The 23,462-nt window shown below is 42.4% G+C and overlaps 1 protein-coding gene across 1 annotated transcript in view; it reads right to left on the bottom strand.

Moving 5' to 3' along the window:
• C2CD2 (C2 calcium dependent domain containing 2) overlaps positions 1-23,462 on the bottom strand; it is a 51,264-nt gene that overhangs the window by 5,635 nt on the left and 22,167 nt on the right. The window contains exons 7-13 of the mRNA XM_089511969.1: positions 22,104-22,212; positions 19,864-19,925; positions 18,767-18,894; positions 17,956-18,127; positions 16,325-16,438; positions 15,439-15,566; positions 13,776-14,091 (exon numbers count right to left, since the gene is read on the bottom strand). Of these exons, the coding sequence (XP_089368095.1) occupies positions 13,776-14,091; positions 15,439-15,566; positions 16,325-16,438; positions 17,956-18,127; positions 18,767-18,894; positions 19,864-19,925; positions 22,104-22,212 (1,029 nt within the window). The remainder of the gene's footprint in view (positions 1-13,775; positions 14,092-15,438; positions 15,567-16,324; positions 16,439-17,955; positions 18,128-18,766; positions 18,895-19,863; positions 19,926-22,103; positions 22,213-23,462) is intronic.

Here is a 23,462-nt window from a genome sequence, read left to right as displayed (position 1 = left end):
GCCGGCTTCCATTGATCTGCCCCCTTTGTCTGGCCCTGCGGACTGGTGACAAAGAGTCTCTTTGGAGCTCTAGTCTTGGTTGCGGTTCAGACTTTTCCTAGCTTTCTGCCTTGGGACTTTTGGACTTTTTCTGGCTTTGCCATATCTTCGGATCAAGACCGGCCATCAGCAATTTCTCTACCGGTAGGTTGATGGATTTTTACCTTCTTCTTGTGGGGTGGGGTGGGCTGAGACAGTGTGACCATGCTTTTGCTCTGGGGTGCTGGGGTGCTGTTTATTTTTTTTAAATTTTTTAAATTTTTTTTTAATTTTTATTTTTTTTATTTTTATTTTTTTGGTGTTTTCAAAGTGTGGATTGTGGGTTTTGCTACTGGCATGTTCAGATTTGTGGATGATGGGCTAGAGCTGCTGGGTTGCATTTTTGGGGTTTTTTTGCTGTTTGGGTAACATGCTCTGATGTGTGGATGATGGGTTAGAGCTGCTGGGTTGCTTTTTTGGGGTTTTTTGCTGTTTGGGTAACATGCTCTGATGTGTGGATGATGGGTTAGAGCTGCTGGGTTGCTTTTTTTGGGGTTTTTTGCTGTTTGGGTAACATGCTCTGATGTGTGGATGATGGGTTAGAGCTGCTGGGTTGCTTTTTTGGGGTTTTTTGCTGTTTGGGTAACATGCTCTGATGTGTGGATGATGGGTTAGAGCTGCTGGGTTGCTTTTTTGGGGTTTTTTGCTGTTTGGGTAACATGCTCTGATGTGTGGATGATGGGTTAGAGCTGCTGGGTTGCTTTTTTTGGGGTTTTTTGCTGTTTGGGTAACATGCTCTGATGTGTGGATGATGGCCTAGAGCTTCTGGGTTGCTTTTTTTGGGGTTTTTTGCTGTTTGGGTAACATGCTCTGATGTGTGGATGATGGGTTAGAGCTGCTGGGTTGCTTTTTTGGGTTTTTTTTGCTGTTTGGGTAACATGCTCTGATGTGTGGATGATGGCCTAGAGCTGCTGGGTTGCTTTTTTGGGGTTTTTTGCTGTTTGGGTAACATGCTCTGATGTGTGGATGATGGGTTAGAGCTGCTGGGTTGCTTTTTTTGGGGTTTTTTGCTGTTTGGGTAACATGCTCTGATGTGTGGATGATGGCCTAGAGCTGCTGGGTTGCTTTTTTGGGGTTTTTTGCTGTTTGGGTAACATGCTCTGATGTGTGGATGATGGGTTAGAGCTGCTGGGTTGCTTTTTTTGGGGTTTTTTGCTGTTTGGGTAACATGCTCTGATGTGTGGATGATGGGTTAGAGCTGCTGGGTTGCTTTTTTTGGGGTTTTTTGCTGTTTGGGTAACATGCTCTGATGTGTGGATGATGGCCTAGAGCTGCTGGGTTGCTTTTTTGGGGTTTTTTGCTGTTTGGGTAACATGCTCTGATGTGTGGATGATGGGTTAGAGCTGCTGGGTTGCTTTTTTGGGGTTTTTTTGCTGTTTGGGTAACATGCTCTGATGTGTGGATGATGGCCTAGAGCTTCTGGGTTGCTTTTTTTGGGGTTTTTTGCTGTTTGGGTAACATGCTCTGATGTGTGGATGATGGGTTAGAGCTGCTGGGTTGCTTTTTTGGGTTTTTTTTGCTGTTTGGGTAACATGCTCTGATGTGTGGATGATGGCCTAGAGCTGCTGGGTTGCTTTTTTGGGGTTTTTTGCTGTTTGGGTAACATGCTCTGATGTGTGGATGATGGGTTAGAGCTGCTGGGTTGCTTTTTTTGGGGTTTTTTGCTGTTTGGGTAACATGCTCTGATGTGTGGATGATGGGTTAGAGCTGCTGGGTTGCTTTTTTTGGGGTTTTTTGCTGTTTGGGTAACATGCTCTGATGTGTGGATGATGGGTTAGAGCTGCTGGGTTGCTTTTTTTGGGGTTTTTTGCTGTTTGGGTAACATGCTCTGATGTGTGGATGATGGCCTAGAGCTGCTGGGTTGCTTTTTTTGGGGTTTTTTGCTGTTTGGGTAACATGCTCTGATGTGTGGATGATGGCCTAGAGCTGCTGGGTTGCTTTTTTGGGGTTTTTTGCTGTTTGGGTAACATGCTCTGATGTGTGGATGATGGCCTAGAGCTGCTGGGTTGCTTTTTTTGGGTTTTTTTGCTGTTTGGGTAACATGCTCTGATGTGTGGATGATGGCCTAGAGCTGCTGGGTTGCTTTTTTGGGGTTTTTTGCTGTTTGGGTAACATGCTCTGATGTGTGGATGATGGGTTAGAGCTGCTGGGTTGCTTTTTTGGGGTTTTTTGCTGTTTGGGTAACATGCTCTGATGTGTGGATGATGGGTTAGAGCTGCTGGGTTGCTTTTTTTGGGGTTTTTTGCTGTTTGGGTAACATGCTCTGATGTGTGGATGATGGCCTAGAGCTTCTGGGTTGCTTTTTTTGGGGTTTTTTGCTGTTTGGGTAACATGCTCTGATGTGTGGATGATGGGTTAGAGCTGCTGGGTTGCTTTTTTTGGGGTTTTTTGCTGTTTGGGTAACATGCTCTGATGTGTGGATGATGGCCTAGAGCTTCTGGGTTGCTTTTTTTGGGGTTTTTTGCTGTTTGGGTAACATGCTCTGATGTGTGGATGATGGGTTAGAGCTGCTGGGTTGCTTTTTTGGGGTTTTTTGCTGTTTGGGTAACATGCTCTGATGTGTGGATGATGGGTTAGAGCTGCTGGGTTGCTTTTTTTGGGGTTTTTTGCTGTTTGGGTAACATGCTCTGATGTGTGGATGATGGGTTAGAGCTTCTGGGTTGCTTTTTTTGGGGTTTTTTGCTGTTTGGGTAACATGCTCTGATGTGTGGATGATGGGTTAGAGCTGCTGGGTTGCTTTTTTGGGGTTTTTTTGCTGTTTGGGTAACATGCTCTGATGTGTGGATGATGGCCTAGAGCTGCTGGGTTGCTTTTTTGGGGTTTTTTGCTGTTTGGGTAACATGCTCTGATGTGTGGATGATGGGTTAGAGCTGCTGGGTTGCTTTTTTTGGGGTTTTTTGCTGTTTGGGTAACATGCTCTGATGTGTGGATGATGGGTTAGAGCTGCTGGGTTGCTTTTTTTGGGGTTTTTTGCTGTTTGGGTAACATGCTCTGATGTGTGGATGATGGGTTAGAGCTGCTGGGTTGCTTTTTTTGGGGTTTTTTGCTGTTTGGGTAACATGCTCTGATGTGTGGATGATGGGTTAGAGCTGCTGGGTTGCTTTTTTTGGGGTTTTTTGCTGTTTGGGTAACATGCTCTGATGTGTGGATGATGGCCTAGAGCTTCTGGGTTGCTTTTTTTGGGGTTTTTTGCTGTTTGGGTAACATGCTCTGATGTGTGGATGATGGGTTAGAGCTGCTGGGTTGCTTTTTTGGGGTTTTTTGCTGTTTGGGTAACATGCTCTGATGTGTGGATGATGGGTTAGAGCTGCTGGGTTGCTTTTTTGGGGTTTTTTGCTGTTTGGGTAACATGCTCTGATGTGTGGATGATGGGTTAGAGCTGCTGGGTTGCTTTTTTTGGGGTTTTTTGCTGTTAGTGTGGCATGCTCTGAATTGGGGATGATGGGCTTCATTTGCTGCTTTGATTTCTTCATGGCTGTGCTGTTTTCAAAGTGTGGTGTGAGACTTTTAACACTTTGGCTATGGTCACATGTGGCCAGAGACTCTCACCATAGGGTGGCATTTTCTTATTTGGGGTTTTTGGCCTTATGGGCTTGTGTTCTTGTGTGCTTTGGCCATGGCTGTGATGATTTGAGAGTGTGGGGTGGGACTTTTGCAAGTTTGGCCTTGCTTTGATGTGGGCCAGACAGTGTGACTTTGGGGTTGCATTTTCAGATTTTGGGTTTCTGGCCTATGGGCTTGTGTTCTTGTGTGCTTTGGCCATGGCTGTGATGATTTGAGAGTGTGGGGTGGGACTTTTGCAAGTTTGGGCCAGAGAGTGTGACCATGGGGGTGGGGGTGGTTTCCAATTGTGGCTTTTGCTCAGTGCCTGTGCCTTTTGTGCTTTTTAGGCTTGAGCTACAGTATGGCTCCCAAGCCAAGCGGTGAGAAGAAGAAGAGGGCTCCCTTGTCCTTGGAGGACAAGAAGGACATCATTGCCAAGCACGAGAGGGGCGTGCGCTTGGTGGACATTGCCAAGGAGTATGGACGCAACCCATCGACGATTGGCACTGTCCTCAAGCAGAAGGAGGCCATCAGAGCTGTTGTGGCTCCAGCGAAAGGCGTGACGACCATCGCCAAGCAGAGGACACCGAAGCATGAGGAGATGGAGCGCCTGCTTCTCCTCTGGATCAAGGAAAAGGAGCGAGTCGGGGACACTGTGACCACCTCGGTCATCTGCGAGAAGGCCACCGCCATCTACGAAGACCTGGCCAGCAAGGAGGCAGGCGAAGGAACTTCTTCGCAGGAGGAGCCAGCCACCCCGGACTTCAAAGCATCACGTGGCTGGTTCGACAGGTTCAAGAGGAGGACCGGGATCCACTCTGTCGTCCGTCACGGCGAGGCGTCCAGCGCAGACCACCAGGCCGCTGAAGCATTCGTCGTCGCGTTCAAGGCCATGGTGGAGGAGGAAGGCTACGTCCCGCAGCAAGTCTTCAACTGCGACGAGACGGGCCTCTTCTGGAAGAAGATGCCTCGCCGCACCTACATCACCCAGGAGGAGAGGAGACAGCCAGGCCACAAGCCAATGAAGGACCGCTTCACACTTGCGTTGTGTGCCAATGCCAGCGGGGACTGTAAGGTCAAGCCCCTGTTGGTGTACCACTCCGAGAATCCCAGGGCCTTCAAGGCACACAACATCCAGAAGGACAGGTTGCCAGTGATGTGGCGCTCCAATGGCCGCGCATGGGTGACACGCCTCCTTTTCGTTGAGTGGATCAACAGTGTCTTCGCCCCGACAGTGAAGCGGTACCTGGAGGAAGAAGATTTGCCCCTGAAGTGCCTCCTCCTCTTGGACAATGCTCCTGCGCACCCGCATGGCCTGGAGAAGGACATCCTCGCGGAGTTCTCCTTCATCAAGGTCCAGTTTCTGCCACCCAACACGACCTCCCTCTTGCAACCCATGGACCAGCAGGTGATCGCCAACTTCAAGAAGCTGTACACCAAGCACCTCTTCAAGCGTTGCTTCGATGTGACCGAGAGCACACAGCTGACCCTTCGTGAGTTCTGGAAGCAGCATTTTGACATCGTGGTGTGCTTAAAGATGGTGGACTTGGCCTGGCAGGCGATCACCAGGCGCAACCTGATTGCTGCATGGAGGAAGCTGTGGCCTGATGCTTCTTCCTTGGAAGGGTCACAGTCCGAGGGTGCTGAGCCAGGTGAAGAGGAAGAGGTGCACGAGATCGTGTCCATCGCGAGGTCCCTGGGACTCGACGTGGACAACGAGGACGTGGAGGAACTCCTCGAGGAGCACAACGAGGACCTGACAACAGAGGACCTGAAGGCCTTGGCGGCGATGCAACACTCGGCCGTGGACGAGGACGTGCTCCACTTCGACAGGGGCCAGCAGGAGGAGGCTGCGGGGGCATCTTTGCCAACGGCAGACATTAAAGACATTCTGAGGCAATTCCACAATGTGGCTTCCTTTGTGGAGAAGCACCACCCTGAGCAGGTGCTCACCAGCCATGCCATTGCCCATTTTGATAATGTCTGCCTTAGCCATTTTAAGAACCTGCTTAAGGGCCGGCAAAAGCAGACATCCTTGGACCAGTTCTTCCCTAGAGCGGGAGAACCGTCATCCAAGAAGGCAAAAGGTGACCCTTAAAAAAAAGGTGACCCTAAAAAAAAACACCAAATTCTTTTTAAAAAAATGGTTAACTTTGTTAAATTGGTGGCATTGGCTAAATTGGCTGAATTGGTTAAATTGCTTGAATTGGCTAAATTGGCTGAAGTGGTTAAATTGCTTGAATTGGATAAATTGGCTGAAGTGGTTAAATTGCTTGAATTGGCTGAAGTGGTTAAATTGCTTGAATTGGTTTAAATTTGGCTTTTTGGGCTGCCCCTCTCCTCCTCCTCCTCCTCCTGCCTCACTCCGAGATGCCAGGACCAGATGCCAAGACCAGCAAAGATAAGAAAAACACTTTTGTACTGGTCATGGCTGTGATGTTTTCAAAGTGTGAGATGTGTTTGGCCTTGATTTGATGTGGGCCAGAGAGTGTGACCATGGGGTTGCTTTTTTAGATTTGGGGTTGCTTTGGTCATGGCTATGATGATTTGAGAGCTCCTCCTCCTCCTTCTCCTGCCTCACTCTGATGCCAAGACCAGCAAAGATAAGAAAAACACTTTTTTTCTTTATCCTTTAGAATGGGCCTGACCATGGGGTGGCATGTTCAGATTTGGGGTTTCTGGCCTTTGAGTTTGGGTTCTGGGGTGGCATGGTCATGGCTGTGATGTTTTCAAAGTGTGAGATGTGTTTGGCCTTGATTTGATGTGGGCCAGAGAGTGTGACCTTGGGGTGGCATGTTCAGATTTGGGGTTTCTGGCCTTTGAGTTTGGGTTCTGGGGTGGCATGGTCATGGCTGTGATGTTTTCAAAGTGTGGGCATCGATTTTTGCAAGTTTGGCCTTGATTTGATGTGGGCCAGAGAGTGTGACCATGGGGTGGCATGTTCAGATTTGGGGTTTCTGGCCTTTGAGTTTGGGTTCTGGGGTGGTTTGGTCATGGCTGTGATGATTTCAAAGTGTGAGATGTGAGGTTTGCATGTTTGGCCTTGATTTGATGTGGGCCAGAGAGTGTGACCATGGGGTGGCATGTTCAGATTTGGGGTTTCTGGCCTTTGAGTTTGGGTTCTGGGGTGGCATGGTCATGGCTGTGATGTTTTCAAAGTGTGAGATGTGTTTGGCCTTGATTTGATGTGGGCCAGAGAGTGTGACCATGGGGTGGCATGTTCAGATTTGGGGTTTCTGGCCTTTGAGTTTGGTTTCTGGGGTGGTTTGGTCATGGCTGTGATGTTTTCAAAGTGTGAGATGTGAGGTTTGCATGTTTGGCCTTGATTTGATGTGGGCCAGAGAGTGTGACCATGGGGTGGCATGTTCAGATTTGGGGTTTCTGGCCTTTGAGTTTGGGTTCTGGGGTGGTTTGGTCATGGCTGTGATGTTTTCAAAGTGTGAGATGTGTTTGGCCTTGATTTGATGTGGGCCAGAGAGTGTGACCTTGGGGTGGCATGTTCAGATTTGGGGTTTCTGGCCTTTGAGTTTGGGTTCTGGGGTGGTTTGGTCATGGCTGTGATGATTTCAAAGTGTGAGATGTGAGGTTTGCATGTTTGGCCTTGATTTGATGTGGGCCAGAGAGTGTGACCATGGGGTGGCATGTTCAGATTTGGGGTTTCTGGCCTTTGAGTTTGGGTTCTGGGGTGGTTTGGTCATGGCTGTGATGTTTTCAAAGTGTGAGATGTGTTTGGCCTTGATTTGATGTGGGCCAGAGAGTGTGACCATGGGGTGGCATGTTCAGATTTGGGGTTTCTGGCCTTTGAGTTTGGGTTCTGGGGTGGTTTGGTCATGGCTGTGATGTTTTCAAAGTGTGGGCATCGATTTTTGCAAGTTTGGCCTTGATTTGATGTGGGCCAGAGAGTGTGACCATGGGGTGGCATGTTCAGATTTGGGGTTTCTGGCCTTTGAGTTTGGGTTCTGGGGTGGTTTGGTCATGGCTGTGATGATTTCAAAGTGTGAGATGTGAGGTTTGCATGTTTGGCCTTGATTTGATGTGGGCCAGAGAGTGTGACCATGGGGTGGCATGTTCAGATTTGGGGTTTCTGGCCTTTGAGTTTGGGTTCTGGGGTGGCATGGTCATGGCTGTGATGTTTTCAAAGTGTGAGATGTGTTTGGCCTTGATTTGATGTGGGCCAGAGAGTGTGACCATGGGGTGGCATGTTCAGATTTGGGGTTTCTGGCCTTTGAGTTTGGGTTCTGGGGTGGTTTGGTCATGGCTGTGATGTTTTCAAAGTGTGAGATGTGAGGTTTGCATGTTTGGCCTTGATTTGATGTGGGCCAGAGAGTGTGACCATGGGGTGGCATGTTCAGATTTGGGGTTTCTGGCCTTTGAGTTTGGGTTCTGGGGTGGTTTGGTCATGGCTGTGATGTTTTCAAAGTGTGAGATGTGTTTGGCCTTGATTTGATGTGGGCCAGAGAGTGTGACCTTGGGGTGGCATGTTCAGATTTGGGGTTTCTGGCCTTTGAGTTTGGGTTCTGGGGTGGTTTGGTCATGGCTGTGATGATTTCAAAGTGTGAGATGTGAGGTTTGCATGTTTGGCCTTGATTTGATGTGGGCCAGAGAGTGTGACCATGGGGTGGCATGTTCAGATTTGGGGTTTCTGGCCTTTGAGTTTGGGTTCTGGGGTGGTTTGGTCATGGCTGTGATGTTTTCAAAGTGTGAGATGTGTTTGGCCTTGATTTGATGTGGGCCAGAGAGTGTGACCTTGGGGTGGCATGTTCAGATTTGGGGTTTCTGGCCTTTGAGTTTGGGTTCTGGGGTGGTTTGGTCATGGCTGTGATGTTTTCAAAGTGTGGGCATCGATTTTTGCAAGTTTGGCCTTGATTTGATGTGGGCCAGAGAGTGTGACCATGGGGTGGCATGTTCAGATTTGGGGTTTCTGGCCTTTGAGTTTGGGTTCTGGGGTGGTTTGGTCATGGCTGTGATGATTTCAAAGTGTGAGATGTGAGGTTTGCATGTTTGGCCTTGATTTGATGTGGGCCAGAGAGTGTGACCATGGGGTGGCATGTTCAGATTTGGGGTTTCTGGCCTTTGAGTTTGGGTTCTGGGGTGGCATGGTCATGGCTGTGATGTTTTCAAAGTGTGGGCATCGATTTTTGCAAGTTTGGCCTTGATTTGATGTGGGCCAGAGAGTGTGACCATGGGGTGGCATGTTCAGATTTGGGGTTTCTGGCCTTTGAGTTTGGGTTCTGGGGTGGTTTGGTCATGGCTGTGATGTTTTCAAAGTGTGAGATGTGTTTGGCCTTGATTTGATGTGGGCCAGAGAGTGTGACCATGGGGTGGCATGTTCAGATTTGGGGTTTCTGGCCTTTGAGTTTGGGTTCTGGGGTGGCATGGTCATGGCTGTGATGTTTTCAAAGTGTGGGCATCGATTTTTGCAAGTTTGGCCTTGATTTGATGTGGGCCAGAGAGTGTGACCATGGGGTGGCATGTTCAGATTTGGGGTTTCTGGCCTTTGAGTTTGGGTTCTGGGGTGGTTTGGTCATGGCTGTGATGTTTTCAAAGTGTGAGATGTGTTTGGCCTTGATTTGATGTGGGCCAGAGAGTGTGACCATGGGGTGGCATGTTCAGATTTGGGGTTTCTGGCCTTTGAGTTTGGGTTCTGGGGTGGTTTGGTCATGGCTGTGATGTTTTCAAAGTGTGAGATGTGAGGTTTGCATGTTTGGCCTTGATTTGATGTGGGCCAGAGAGTGTGACCATGGGGTGGCATGTTCAGATTTGGGGTTTCTGGCCTTTGAGTTTGGGTTCTGGGGTGGTTTGGTCATGGCTGTGATGTTTTCAAAGTGTGAGATGTGTTTGGCCTTGATTTGATGTGGGCCAGAGAGTGTGACCTTGGGGTGGCATGTTCAGATTTGGGGTTTCTGGCCTTTGAGTTTGGGTTCTGGGGTGGTTTGGTCATGGCTGTGATGATTTCAAAGTGTGAGATGTGAGGTTTGCATGTTTGGCCTTGATTTGATGTGGGCCAGAGAGTGTGACCATGGGGTGGCATGTTCAGATTTGGGGTTTCTGGCCTTTGAGTTTGGGTTCTGGGGTGGTTTGGTCATGGCTGTGATGTTTTCAAAGTGTGAGATGTGTTTGGCCTTGATTTGATGTGGGCCAGAGAGTGTGACTTTGGGGTGGCATTTTCAGATTTTGGGTTTCTGGCCTATGGGCTTGAGTTCTTGTGTGCTTTGGCCATGGCTGTGATGATTTGAGAGTGTGGGGTGGGACTTTTGCAAGTTTGGGCCAGAGAGTGTGACCATGGGGTTGCTTTTTTAGATTTGGGGTGCTTTGGTCATGGGTGTGATGATTTGAGAGCTCATCCTCCTCCTCCTGCCTGACTCTGAGATGCCAGAACCATCAAAGAGAGAAAAAAACTTTTTTTCTTTATCCTTTAGAAAGTTTAGAATGGACCTGTCAGTCATTGTTAAGATCATTAGAAAGTTTAGAATGGACCTGCCAGTCATTGTTAAGATCATTAGAAAGTTTAGAATGGACCTGCCAGTCATTGTTAAGCTCTTTAGTGCCTCAGGCAACTTGTATTGTAGGGTACTTAGCTTAATAGGCCTCTATTGTGACTTTGTTTTGACTTGCAGGTTCAGTCTGAGGTCATGGAACGCATTAGTTATTTTCAATGGGAAAAGCGTTTCGGGTTACGAAATTTTCGGCTTACGAAAGGAATAGCGGAACGAATTAATTTCGTAACCCGGGGTACCAGTGTATGTAAAAGTAGCATGTGGAAAGGCAAGATGACTAAACTGAGACTGCTGTACTTTGGACATATCTTGAGAAGACATGACTCACTAGAAAGGATAACAATGCTTGGCACTGTAGAATGCAGCAGGAAAAAGAAGACAACCGCATTACAGGTGGATAGACTCAATCAAGGAAGCCACAGCTCTGAGTCTACAAGACCTAAGCAGGGCTGTTGATCACAGAGTGACTTGCAGGTCTCTCGTTCATACAGCCACCTTAAGTTGAAGTCGACCGTAGTTAACAACAACTAGCATGTTAACTTGAGGTGGTGTGCTGTGTTTTAGTAATATTATGTTAAAGGTGTTTTTAGCCATATTTTTCAAAATAATACTGTTATTTAATTCTTTAACTTTTGTATAAGATTTTAAATCAATCTTGTTTTAAATTATTGGAAGCCACCTTGGATCCTGTTCCAGGAGAAAAGTGGACTAAAAATTCAAGAAAATAAATAAATAAAATGTTGGTTTGAGGATTTTTTGAAAAAGAGTTCCTCTCCTCAAAAGTTTATTTGCATCACTAGTACGGTATTTTAATGATTCAAAAGGTATGCTGGGAAGGCAAGTCATACATCAAAAATTTCTATGAACAGGAGGAAAGATATGTCTCCTTTTCAGAATCACCTCTTTGGAATTAATACCAGTTGTTGATGTGTGCTTTCAAGTAATTTCTGACTTAAAACAACCGTAAGGTGCTCCTATCATGGGATTTTCTCGGCAAGATTTGTTCAAAGAGGGTTTGCCATTGTATTCCTCTGGGGCTTAGAGTATGTTACTTGCTCAAGATCACCCAGTGGATTTCTATGGCCGAATGGTGATCTGAACCTTGGTCTCGAGAGTCTTAGTCCAACACTCCAACCACTGCATCATGCTGGTTAATACCAGAGTGCTAAATACATTAGTATCAGAGTGCCAAATATATTCAGACTGCATCAGTCACATGCACATGAACACACACACATATCACTGTTTCTGTAAATCAGGGGTACAAAAATGTGGAAGGTTTAAGGACCACTTTTGCCCTATCCTGGACCTCTGTGGGCTATCCCCCCCTCCCCCAACTCCCCACAAATTTGGAGTTCCCAGAAAAGGTAAATCACATTGCCTGGGCAATGCAGTTTGCCTGCTAAATGCAATTTTTCTCTCTACGGAATTTTTTTTCTCCACAAAAGGCATTTGTAGGAGAGAAGGAGTAACCAGTTCATCATTTCTGCTAAAGACTGCTTTTGCTTTTAAAAAAAGTCTCCAGTGAGGCAAAATTGCATTGAAAAGCCATATGCCCCAGGCAATCCTGGGAACACACTTTGCCCCTTTTGGGACAGGGCAGGACTCAAATATTCTGGGACGATGAAAGGGAGTTAGGGGAGTCTGTGTACTTGGGACCCCAAGCAGACCAAATCCAGCCAACAGGTCACTCTTTGCCTACTCCTACTTTAAAGCTTATGCTAGATGATGATCCCTTTAGCTTTATGTGTTCCAAAGGAGGCAGCAAACACTTTTATGAACATGCACCTTTCCTTTTTCAGGACAATACAGGAGTATTTTGTTCTCTTGATCCGAGAACCAAGTGTATACAATGTTACAAGACATGGCCTTGGAGAGGCTCTGTATGCACAGGCTTCTTGAACATGATGCACTTCCACAGTAAGTGAATTGGATAATTGGACAGTGACAGTACTATGCCTTCCAGTGTAGGTTTGCACAAATCTCACCTGAAGAGAATGCAGGCAGCCAGTGCTGAATCATGCCATGTACATACCCTTTTTTTCCTTTGCAGGAGCTCTGCAGAAACTATCTATCACTGGAGTTACCTCTAGTGCAGAGGTGGGGAAAATGTATTTTCCCCCTGCAGCCCTCTCAAGTGTCCTCTAATGGAGTGAGGGCACATTTTGGGCCTCCCTGGGCAATTTTAGGCACAGAAAGGGCTTTTAAAAAACAATTGGAAGTGACTTCTGATCACTTTCAGTTTTGGGAAAAAAATTCTTTTGGGCCTAAAATGGCCTAAGGGGACTAAAATATGTAGAAAATGCCCCCAACCTCTAGAGAGCATTAGGGTAAGAAATTGTTTGTTTGTTTTTTGTGGTGGGTGGGTGTGCCCCCTAAGGTCTCCTGCAGGGACTAAAATGTCCCTCTAGCCTCTGACAGTTACCCAGCCTTGCTCTAGCATCTGAACTAGAAAAGACTTTGGCTGACAAAAACTTTGGGAGAGAAGGCAAGAACAGCAAGCCAAGCACAGATTCCAACATCATCTGCATGCTTTTCTGGTACTTTCCCCACATATCCCAAACCACAGCAGTACATGCTACAGGGGGTGAGAGGCATCTGAAGATGTGTGATTGCCACTATGACAAGTACTTGGAGCTTCTGATTATGTTTATTAAGGATTTACAGATCTTAATTCTAGATGGAGAAAACTACTACTCCAGTTTTCCCATAGAAGTTTAGCTTACATAGGGTAACAACTTTACCAGCTAAGCAGTCTTAGAATTACAGCAGGGACGTAGCCGGGGGGGGGGGGGGGTTCTGGGGGTCCGGACCCCCCCCCCCTTCCATTAGAAAAATGAATGGTGTGTGCTGCTGCACCGCCGCACTCAAGCCCCATTATAATGGTGGCACTTAGTCTGGACCTCCCCCTTCCTAAAATCCTAGCTACGTCCCTGATTACAGCCCATTTTAACAACTGTGTCTAAGCACAATTTGCAGGGAATATGGGCACACGGAGAATTTTTTTTTTAAATGGCTTATTTGTTAGATTAAGTGTCTCACACAAGCCACAGCATAAGACAGAAATAACTTACTGTGTATGCAATTAATTCTGCTTGGCATAGTACACTTAAGTTTATAAAAAGAATGAGTAAGAAAGATGAAGTCAGAAGTATAAAAAAATAATGAAGATTCAACATATGAAAATGGCTAGCTATACTGAGTTTTGCAATTTATGGAAACAAGAGATAGGAATCTTAAGACCTTTTGATTTTTGTGACCTCATGTCCCCTGGACCCTCCCCCGTGAAAACTGAAGAACTATAGAAGATTTAATTAAATGTGCAAATCTAAGAAGCTTGATAAATGTGTACATGCAAATATCATTTTTAGAAGCCCTTTTATGTAGGCACTTTAGCCAAAAGTACTATAAAATGTGCCATCTCAACATTACACATAGCACAAGTTACTAAGGAAGAAGGATGAAAGAACTATACAAAATTGTTAAAAAATCTTTAGATGCTGAAAACATTCCCTTTTGTTATTTGTTTACACATGAAGGCCGACATAATTTAAACTAAACCAACAGAGAGGGTAAAATTTTATAGCTGTCTCGTAGTACTAAAATGTTTTAAAGTCTCAAAACTGTTTTAAAATATAGCTCTTTAAAATACTGTACCTTTGGATTTCTTCATAGTTCCAGATTCTGAGACGCTTACAGAGCTCCCTGACATCTTATCACAGTCTTGGTCTAATAGTGCATTGCTTTGCCACTGCTGACTACTGTCATCTAAGGTCCAGTCATCATGGCTGTTTTCCTGGGGTTCTTCATAGGTAGGGATCGTTTGGGATGCAGACAATGATAGTTTTTCACCAGAAAGGGATTGCACAGGTGAACCTTCAGCACTGGAAGTCACCGCTTGTTTATATGACCCATCCATGGTTGCTGCATAGTCCAACATAAGCGCAGCTTCGCTGTCCTGAGATAAATTAGTCTGAAACAATACAGAATTATTTGTACATTTCCATCACATTGGTTTTGTTTTAATATTATCATTTATTTTATTGTGTTTTAAAAATATAAAGTAATATGTTTTTATCTGAACACAGTATTTAAAGTTGTGAGCCACCCTGAGTGCCAGTTTGGAGAGAAATATGAGATACAAATTAAATAAATGCAGGTCTGGGAACCAAAGAACATGCCCAAGCTCTCACAACAATCCTCCTCCCTACCACTTTTGAACAGGAGATTCCCTATCACAAGCCCCCACCACCCCCACTTTTTGTTAAAACATGAATCATCAACATTCTGCTGTCCCAGCCTAGGATCTTCACTGCCCCGTCCCAGATTCGTCCCTTCTCACTTGCTGCCCCTCACTCCTGGAACCTTCTTCCCCCATGAGCATGGCTCATCACTTCTTTAACCCGTTTCAAAACTGAGTTGAAGACTATATTGTTCAGGGAAGCGTTCCTAGGCATTGTGTGATTGTTTTTCTGATTGTTATCTCACATTTGACTTGATATTTGATATCTGATGTTTTTAACTTGTTGCCTGCTTAATTTAACTAATTCTATCTTGAATTATTATCTATTGTTTTATATGTATTTTTTTATTATCCTGTAGAATGTACGCCTTTGGCAGGTTTCATTTTTATCGATTTTATTGATTGTATGTGCAGCGCTGTGTAAATCTACAGTATTATATAAATAAAGTATAATAATAATAACAACAAGAACAACAACATTCTAGGAAGTATGATTATCTTTAATACTAAATTACATGGCTCCCATGTTCCTTCTTTGGACAAGAAAAGTTTTTAGTTTTTAGACAAGAAAAGTGGTCCAGGAAATGCCCCCTCCCACACACAATGAAGTCATCCACTTCTGCTCTAGGATATTTCAACAAAGACTCCCAATAATGTGATTAGTCAATGTACCAGGTACAAGCATGAAAATGAAGCTTCCCCCCGCCCCCGCCCCCAAATTTTGCTTTATACCATTTTTTTTCTTTAGGTTTGCACAGAAAGCAAATCCACTGCTTATTCTGTGGATTCTAATTTTTACTTTGACTGGAGTATGGTGAAGTACAGATGACTGCCTTCTCAGTTTTTACTGCTTTGTATGAAAAAATTCTAGTAACAACCAATACAGTATAACATTTCTGATGTTTCAAAAACCCATTGTTTCAAGTCCAAAAATATAATGCTGAGCTGAAATAGAACATCAGTATTTTTAAAATATTTTTATAAAAAATAAAAATAGGAAGAAAATAAAAAGTTAAAATGTATTTTGAACATATTATATTATAGGGCGCTTTTGCTTGTGAAGTTGATTAATCTTACCTTTGATACCCCTGATATTATGATCGTACTTTTTTTCCTGGGAGACTTGAGTTTTTGCTTTGCAGATTCACTGAGCTGTCGAATAGCTACTTCAGCAACAGGATCTGTGCCGTTCAACACCAGTAATTCTGAAAATACATACAAGTATGACTAGATGCAGAGAACAACTGAGAACAGAGTAAAAAATTCAAGTAGGAATGCAAGTAAAAACTCAGCTTTTAAACTAAACTGACATTCAAAACATTTGATGCTATTAAAATACAAAAATGTTAAACAATAAAACTGTTAATCCTTTGCCTTGTTCCCATCAGACAGGGGATAATATGATGTGTTAATGCCCTGTGCCAATTAGCAAGCTAGCTGCTGCACACTGTGCTACTTTTGAACACGGAAAATTTTTCAATTAAAAAGGCTAGCACATGCAGAAAGATGTGTCCTTCCTTGTGTTTTTCAGCTTGTGAAAATCTTTCATAAGATAATGTTTATCATGCTGTTTCTTATACAGTCGGCCCTCGCCTTACGCGGGGATCCGTTCCGGATCCCTCCGTGTAAGGCGAATTCTGCCTATGCTCAAGCCCCATTGGAAACAATGGGCTCGTGCACGACGGCGCGGGGGCGCAACGGGAGCGCACGCCCATTCAATTGAATGGGACGCGCCGCCCCTTCCGCCCCGCACGCACCCCGCGGCTTGAGCACGTAAGTGGGCGCGCTGTACCTCAGAATAAGTCATATGAATTAGTCTCAAGAACCATCCACATTGAAGGTCTGCTTGTGAAATGTTTTTAATAGCACAACTGCATGAAATGCAAGTCACATGTTTAGGATGGCACAGGTGGATTTAATTCCCCATTATACACTAGAAACCAAAACAAAAAAACCTCTTTACCTGTGTCTGATGAAGATAAAGCCTTGCTTACTGAAGTACTCCGACAATGGATTGCTTGAACTGACAAATCCTTTTCAATCACCTTCACTTTAATAGGACTTCGAATTGGTGAATCTAGTAGTACATAAAATACTTCAGTTATTTTCTCATCTATACTTTTCAAAAGTATGTTCCTTAGTGGAGATCTGCTTAGATGAGAGACATATGTTCAATAAAAACTGGAATGTAAATCTACCGACATTAAGATACATGGCTGCATTACTGCACAGACTTAAAAAAAAAAAGAGCTTCAAAGAAGGTAAAAGGGATTTTTTTAAAAAATTCTTCCTCCAAACTGCTTTTCCAGTCAAAACCTGCCCTTCAAAAAAACAAAAAAACCCAAAAAACAAAACAAAACAAAACACACACACACACCCTGAATAGGCTTTCTGGAAGAAAACCAATACCCATACTGGAAAGCCAATAGTTAACACAATTCTGTGCTTTTAATCTCAGATGTTACTTTTGAGTTTTTACTTTAGAAGCTTGTAAAGAGGTCAAGAAATAAAAAATAGTCTCAAGATCAATTTACTGTGATCTGAACCAGACGTTTACTGTTTATAGTGTGTCTTATGATATGGAATACACACCCTTACTTCTGTCTTGTAAGTGAACTAGTATTTAAAGTATACATATGTTTTCTGTGCCACAGTAAATTTATTCTTCATGCTTGGAAGATTCTGCCACTCTTAGGCTGAAGGACAGACAAGTTTGAAACAGAATTGTAGAAGAGACCTGTTCTAAATTAGTAACAGAAACAGTGCATTCTTGATGCAGTATAATTTTGCTGACTAATTTAATCATTATTGTAGGTGCACATATAAACTTGCTTTCTTGCCAGTTCTGCAAGAGAACTAAAAATATACCCAAAGAAAGACTATATCACAAAGATGACAAGTCTGTAATTCTATGCCCCATGACTATCGGCTGACATTTGTTCGAGTTACTGAAACATTTCTAAACTTTTTACTTTCTTATTTCTGTCACAAAATACTCACACGACATCTGGGTTTTTTTAAAAAAAGAACAACAATCATACTTGGTAAATAGTTTTCAGAAAATATCTTCAGTTATAGAAGGGGAAGATGGGGAAATATTCTTCCTCCTTCCCACCACCCCCTGCAGTTTCAAAATCTGTTCCACAGGATTAGACGATCTTCTGAAGGAGATCCGTGGGGGAGGATTGTGAGGGAAGAAAGAAATAAGTCTGCATGCCCAACTCTAGGTTTCACTCAACATTTTTTGTACCTGTTACTTTAGCAAAGGTATGAGATAAAAGCTCCTTTGTGAATAATAGCACCGGGGGAAAAAAGATATTATTCCACTACCTGACAAATCAGACAGGATTTAATAAAACACTTTAAAAACATTTCCCCACAACTAGGAGGACACAGTGTTAATTTTTGAAACCATGTCAAAGCTCACCATAGAAATCATTACCAGACTGTATTGGTGCAGGTTTAGGTTGGTGGGACGTGATCAGATATTGGCACCACAGCCTTAAATAATTTGTGTCCTGTCTTTCATGAATTTAGAGCTTCAAATGTAACAATAAAAAGAGTCAAAGTTCAGAAGAAATTCTGTTTTGTTACCTGAATGCAGAACAGATGGTCTCCCTTCTATTAAAGGCTTGGCTTTTACAGCAGTAACAGTAGTGACCACAGTCCCACAGGGCATCACAGTTCGATCCTTCTCTACTTTAGTAACAGGAAGTTTGGCAGAAGATTGCAAAAATCTAGTCTCTGAAGGTTCTATATATGAGAACTAGAGAAAAAGAAAATTAAATTCAAGTTTGAATAATTAAAAATGAAATATACCAGTCAATGTTATTTGTTTCATTTTTATAAAGAAATTGAAAGGAATTACAGTGGTCTAATTTTAAACTCTTCTAAAAACCAAGTGCAAACAATTTTTCCCTAAATTATTTGAGCAGATACAAGAGTAATTTTGCAAAATTGTTAAAGCTGCTTTGCAGAACTTGGAATGCCATTTTTAAAAGTTGGTGCATAGCCTATACTTAATTTTTCAAAGTAACACAATAATGAAAGAGCTACTTTGTTTTGAACTAAAATGCATCTTAAGAAAAATAGCTGCAAATTCCCCACAATTACCTCACAAAAACATGTTACACATAAAAAGTAAATCTTATTCAATTTGGGGTTTTTTTAAAAAAAAATGTTAACATTACCAGTTGTGTTGTTTTCTGAAAAAATCCACTGCTATGCAGTCACTACCCTCAAAAGCAATTAATTATACAGAATGGCATTACTTGTAATGCTTTACTTTTAAGCTATGCTACTTTTCGAGTATACATGTATACTGTGAAAACTATTTGGGTTAGGCTTGGGAAGAGAAGAAAAAAGAAGGGAAGAAAGAAAAGAGACTATAAAATAAAGTTGTTACCTCTGCAAACACAGATCCTACTGTAGAGTTACTACCACTGAGCTGACTGTTCAATGCAAAACTTCTGTGTCCAGAAGGCTGTTTCCTAAATAAATCCAAAGGTACAGTAGCCAAAGCTGAAAAGCCACCTGCAGAAAATAGAAGCAGGCCATTAAAATATGAGTAACCAATACTGAAGGTTATTTTGAGATCAAGCTCTAATTCAAACTCTTTCAGGCATTTCCAAGGTTCTTGCACTTCACAAAAGTCAAGCCTAACTCTTAAACCACTCAGCGAAGGAATAGAAGAAAAATAGAAATTTTAAGTGAAGATATTCAGGAAGCAGAACAAAAAGTGACAGTATGATTACTGATTCCAACTTAAGATGGAAAATGCTAGCCAGAGAGTAAATCATGAATGTGAACCAGTTAATAGCAACAGGTTCAATCTAAAACACGATGATGAGGATGATGCAGAAACAGGGACTGTACTCAAAAATCCTTGCTGATACAGGTTGAATCTCTCTTATCTGGAATTCTGAAATCTGAAATACTCCAAAATCCAAAACATTTTCCACTGATGGCTAAAATAGTGACATCTTTCCTTCCTGATGGTTCAACATACACAAATTTTGTTTCAAGCACAAAATTATTTAAAATATTGTATCACCTTTAGGTTATGTGTATAAGGTATATACAAAACAAATTAATTGTATGTTTAGACTTAAAATTCAAAATCCAAAACACTTCTGGTCCCAAGTATTTCAGATAAGGAGACACAACCACCTATATAAGGCATACTTTGCCTTAAGAGGACCCAGCTGAGACCATTCATACAATTTCTCTTTGAACATACAACTAAACACTGCACTGAGAAATGGAGTGATTTCCTCTTCATTAAGATTTGCAAAATCCATGGTAGCACCTCACCTACACAGATATTACAGTGAACAATATGAATCAGATTTGTCATTTCAGAGGGTTTCCTCAAGAACATAGCTGAGTAAGTAACTGCATAACAAAATGGTGGCTTTTGTGAGCTACAATTTCCAGAATTATTAGAATTGTTTTGCAAAATAAAGAGTGAGACCCATAAAATAAATTATCTGCATTACTTACTATCTACTTCTCCATTTTTCAGAATCTTTACTTGAAGGTCTTTTGATTTGGCATTTAATTCACTGTGAACAAACAAAATTCAGTTTTAGGAAAGCATTCAGACAAGCATATACTGTAGTTCCATATTTTGCCATACAAGCTTAAGAGCAGCCTGTTAAGCCTTGAGACGTTTCACATATTGAAGTTGTCAACATAGCTGCTAAAAGCACTAGAATTAGACTGGGGGGAAATAATTGTCTATTTCAATTTCACTTGTTACACCAAGAGGCAAGAAATTTACCAAAATGCACAGAAACATTGGATAAGACCACAGTATCGTATTTAGTACTTCTGTAAATGTGGTCATTTGAGATTTCTGCTTTGCATTGGTGATAGTACAGGGAATTTAATCCTTCTCGTTAGATTTCGCTTTCATTTTTTAAAATAACTTAAAGCTCTAATCCTATATCCATAGGAGTAGATACTTAGGAGTAATCCCCACTGAAATGAATGGGACTTATTTCTGAGCTGACATATATAGGACTGTACTGTTAAAGAGTTACAGAATGACAGACTGTAGGCATCTAAAAGAAAATATTATATATTCCTTTGAATTTCATAATCATTTCTATATTTGGCTACACATTCACTGTGCACATGGTTAAGATTCTAGTCTCTTCCATAGCACAGTGGTCTTTGCAAACAGCAACAGAAACCCAGGTTTTTAACAGGTTAGTGCTCCCTTCCTCTCACCAATATGAGTACAGGCCAGGGATGAGTTACCTGCCACCTTTGATTTAATTTTGATAGTACTTTGGCAAGTCATCTGGACAAAAACAGAGATAGGAGTGGTGAAGAGCAAAGAGAGTGCCCCCTCCATTTATCCGAAGGAAATAATGTCATCAAGAGAGAGAAAGAAGAGGCTATTTTTAACTGGTATAGGCTATTAGGCTGCTTTGCTTTCTGACACAACAGAAAGGAAAGGGGGGAAAACAGCTATATTAGTTTCTCTAGCATTGCATTGAAGTCAGAATGGAAGAAACAAACTGAACTTTTGGCTACACTGTTAGCGGACTGGAACTGCCCAGCAACATAGGAGGCACTTTATCTTTCTCTCTGGACAAGAACTGTTTAATTAGCACCTTGAGCCCAATCTCTCTTTTAAATGATCATTCCTGTGTGTGCCACTGTTGTTGTCATTTAAAAAAAAAATTAGCACAGGTATACTCATCTAAGAAGATAATGTGTCAAAGTTGTCCGGGGACTGCTCTGGTAGTCATGTGGCCAGCATGCTTGCACCAAATGCTGTTATCTTCCCACCAAAGTGGTACCTATTTATCTACTTGTATTTGCATGCTTTTGAACTGCTAGGTTGGCAGAAGCTGGAACTGGTGATAGGAGCTCACTCCATCATGCAGCACTCGGGCCTCAAACTGCCAACCTTCCGATCACCAAAACTGGTGTCTTAATCACTAATCAACTGCATCCCTAGTACTCCTTTTACACTAAAGAAAATATTTGAAAAGCCCATTGTACTGTCAGCCTCAGAACACATTTATACAGTTTTACCAGTTTGATAGCACTTTAACTCCCATAGCTCTATCCTACAGAACCTTGAGATTTGTAGTTAGGGTGCTTGAAATTCTCTACCAGAGAGTCCTAGTGCTACACCTATGGAGGTATATAGTGGACCCTTGGTATCCACTGGGGTTTGGTTCCAGAACCTCTTGTGGATACCAAATTCTGTGGACGCTGAACTCCCATTCAGTACAATAGCATAATAATAATTAATAATAATTTGTTTTATTTATATACCGCTATTCCAAAGATCATAGCGGTGAACAGCAAGTAAGCTAATTAGCAAGTAATGAAATGGTGTCCCTTATATTAGATGCCAAAATCAAGGTTTGTGCTTTAGAATTCATATATATAAGTAGAGGACCAACTGTACTAGAGATCTCTAGCAAAAAATGTTAAGTACTTCATCAGACTACAAATGCTAGAATTCCATGGGACACAGCCATGATAGTTAAAAGGGCATTAAACCATTATAACTATATATAGCTGAACACTTTTTCTTTTGCTTTAAATGTTTTCTCGATGCACTGGATCCAGAAAAATATTTAGGAAAAATCATAATCCCCATCTCTGAATCCTAAACAAACAGGATTCTTGTTCCTCACCACCATGATTTCAGTTGGAGGCTAAGGGAAGGAATGAGATTTCCATTATACTTCTACAAGTGTTACCAAATTACTTACAAAATGAACTCATCTTTCCAATAGATGTCCATGGAGTCACTGGGTACAGAGCTGGAAAATTTCTGCAAAGGGTCATTGAGCTGAATTATACATATTGGTTTACTTGTGCCTACAATGAAAGTAACAGATGACTAATCAGTTCCAAATATCTTTTTATGCATTTCACAATTTAAATGGACTACTGGCAAGAAATTTCTAACACTCATAAAACAAATTGTTCTGCACTGAGGATTTGTGTGGGGAACATAACCTGTATCACACATAAGCAATGTAAAGCTTAGGCCCTACACGTCAAAGCAGAAGTAAAGTGGTAGATAAATTAAGGATTTAGCATGCATCTTGACCTCTATGTGCAGGATCCAGAGAATTAACCATTACCCTTCTAAGAAAGGCAATGCTCTGTGTGCAGAATGAGAAATGCAGAGCATTTTCAGAACAAAAGCTTCTCTTTTCCAAAGTAGAGTTTTGGATCAGGCCCTTCATAGCCACAAGTCTATTCAGCAGAATAAGCCATAGGAACATCTTAATGTTTCCAAACCACTTTAGTGGCTCAAATTTCCCATTAGTAATCCATCTAAAGCTTCATTGGGGAAAAAATGACCAAATCACAATTCCAACAAAAACAACTGTTTGAAAGTAAACTATTCCAAAAGTGAGTCAATGTTTGGGGAAGGGTGTGTGGTAGGGAATACAGTTAAAAACACTGTGCAATCCCAGTAGATGGAAGTTTCAGATTTACATAATGTGCTCTAACCCTTAATGTTTGCCTTGCCCTGAAGTTAAGGAAGTATGCAAGCATGGGCTTGTAGAGGCTTAAAAGACCTGATGGACAGGTTTTAAACTCACCTCTCCAAACACACAAATTACAGCACACAGTGTGATTATGTTACTTCACAGCTGCTCAGACTTATGTTTTACAACAGCCTTCCCTGTACCACAGGGAAGAGGGGCTCTTAGGCTTTCAGTTTTGGTTGTCCGTGAAGCTTAACATATGCATTATGGTTCTTTTTAAACTCCATAAATCCTATTAGAATGCATGTACGTACAAATAAAAATGAACATGTATTCATTCATACAGATCTGTCCTAATGCAAACTTTAGAATATGAAACTATGGTCCAAAACACACTGCAAAAATAATCCACACTACAAAAATTATTTTAATAGTAGGAGGGAGGGGCTAATGTAATCTTTTATTGTGTTTTATATTTTTATTCATGTTGTAATCCCGCCTCGATCCGCAGGGAGAGCCGGGAAATACAAATAAATCCTATTATTATTATTATTATTATTATTATTATTTTGACACCATTTTAACTGCCCTGGCTCAATGCTAGGAAATTCTGGGAACTGCAGTTTC

Source organism: Sceloporus occidentalis, unplaced genomic scaffold (assembly GCF_023333645.1).
Source record: "Sceloporus occidentalis isolate IW3139 unplaced genomic scaffold, rSceOcc1.0.p SCAF_2, whole genome shotgun sequence".
NCBI classification, from domain to species: domain Eukaryota; kingdom Metazoa; phylum Chordata; class Lepidosauria; order Squamata; family Phrynosomatidae; genus Sceloporus; species Sceloporus occidentalis.
Note: the sequence above shows the minus strand (reverse complement) of the source record. Positions and strands in the feature narration are given on the sequence as shown.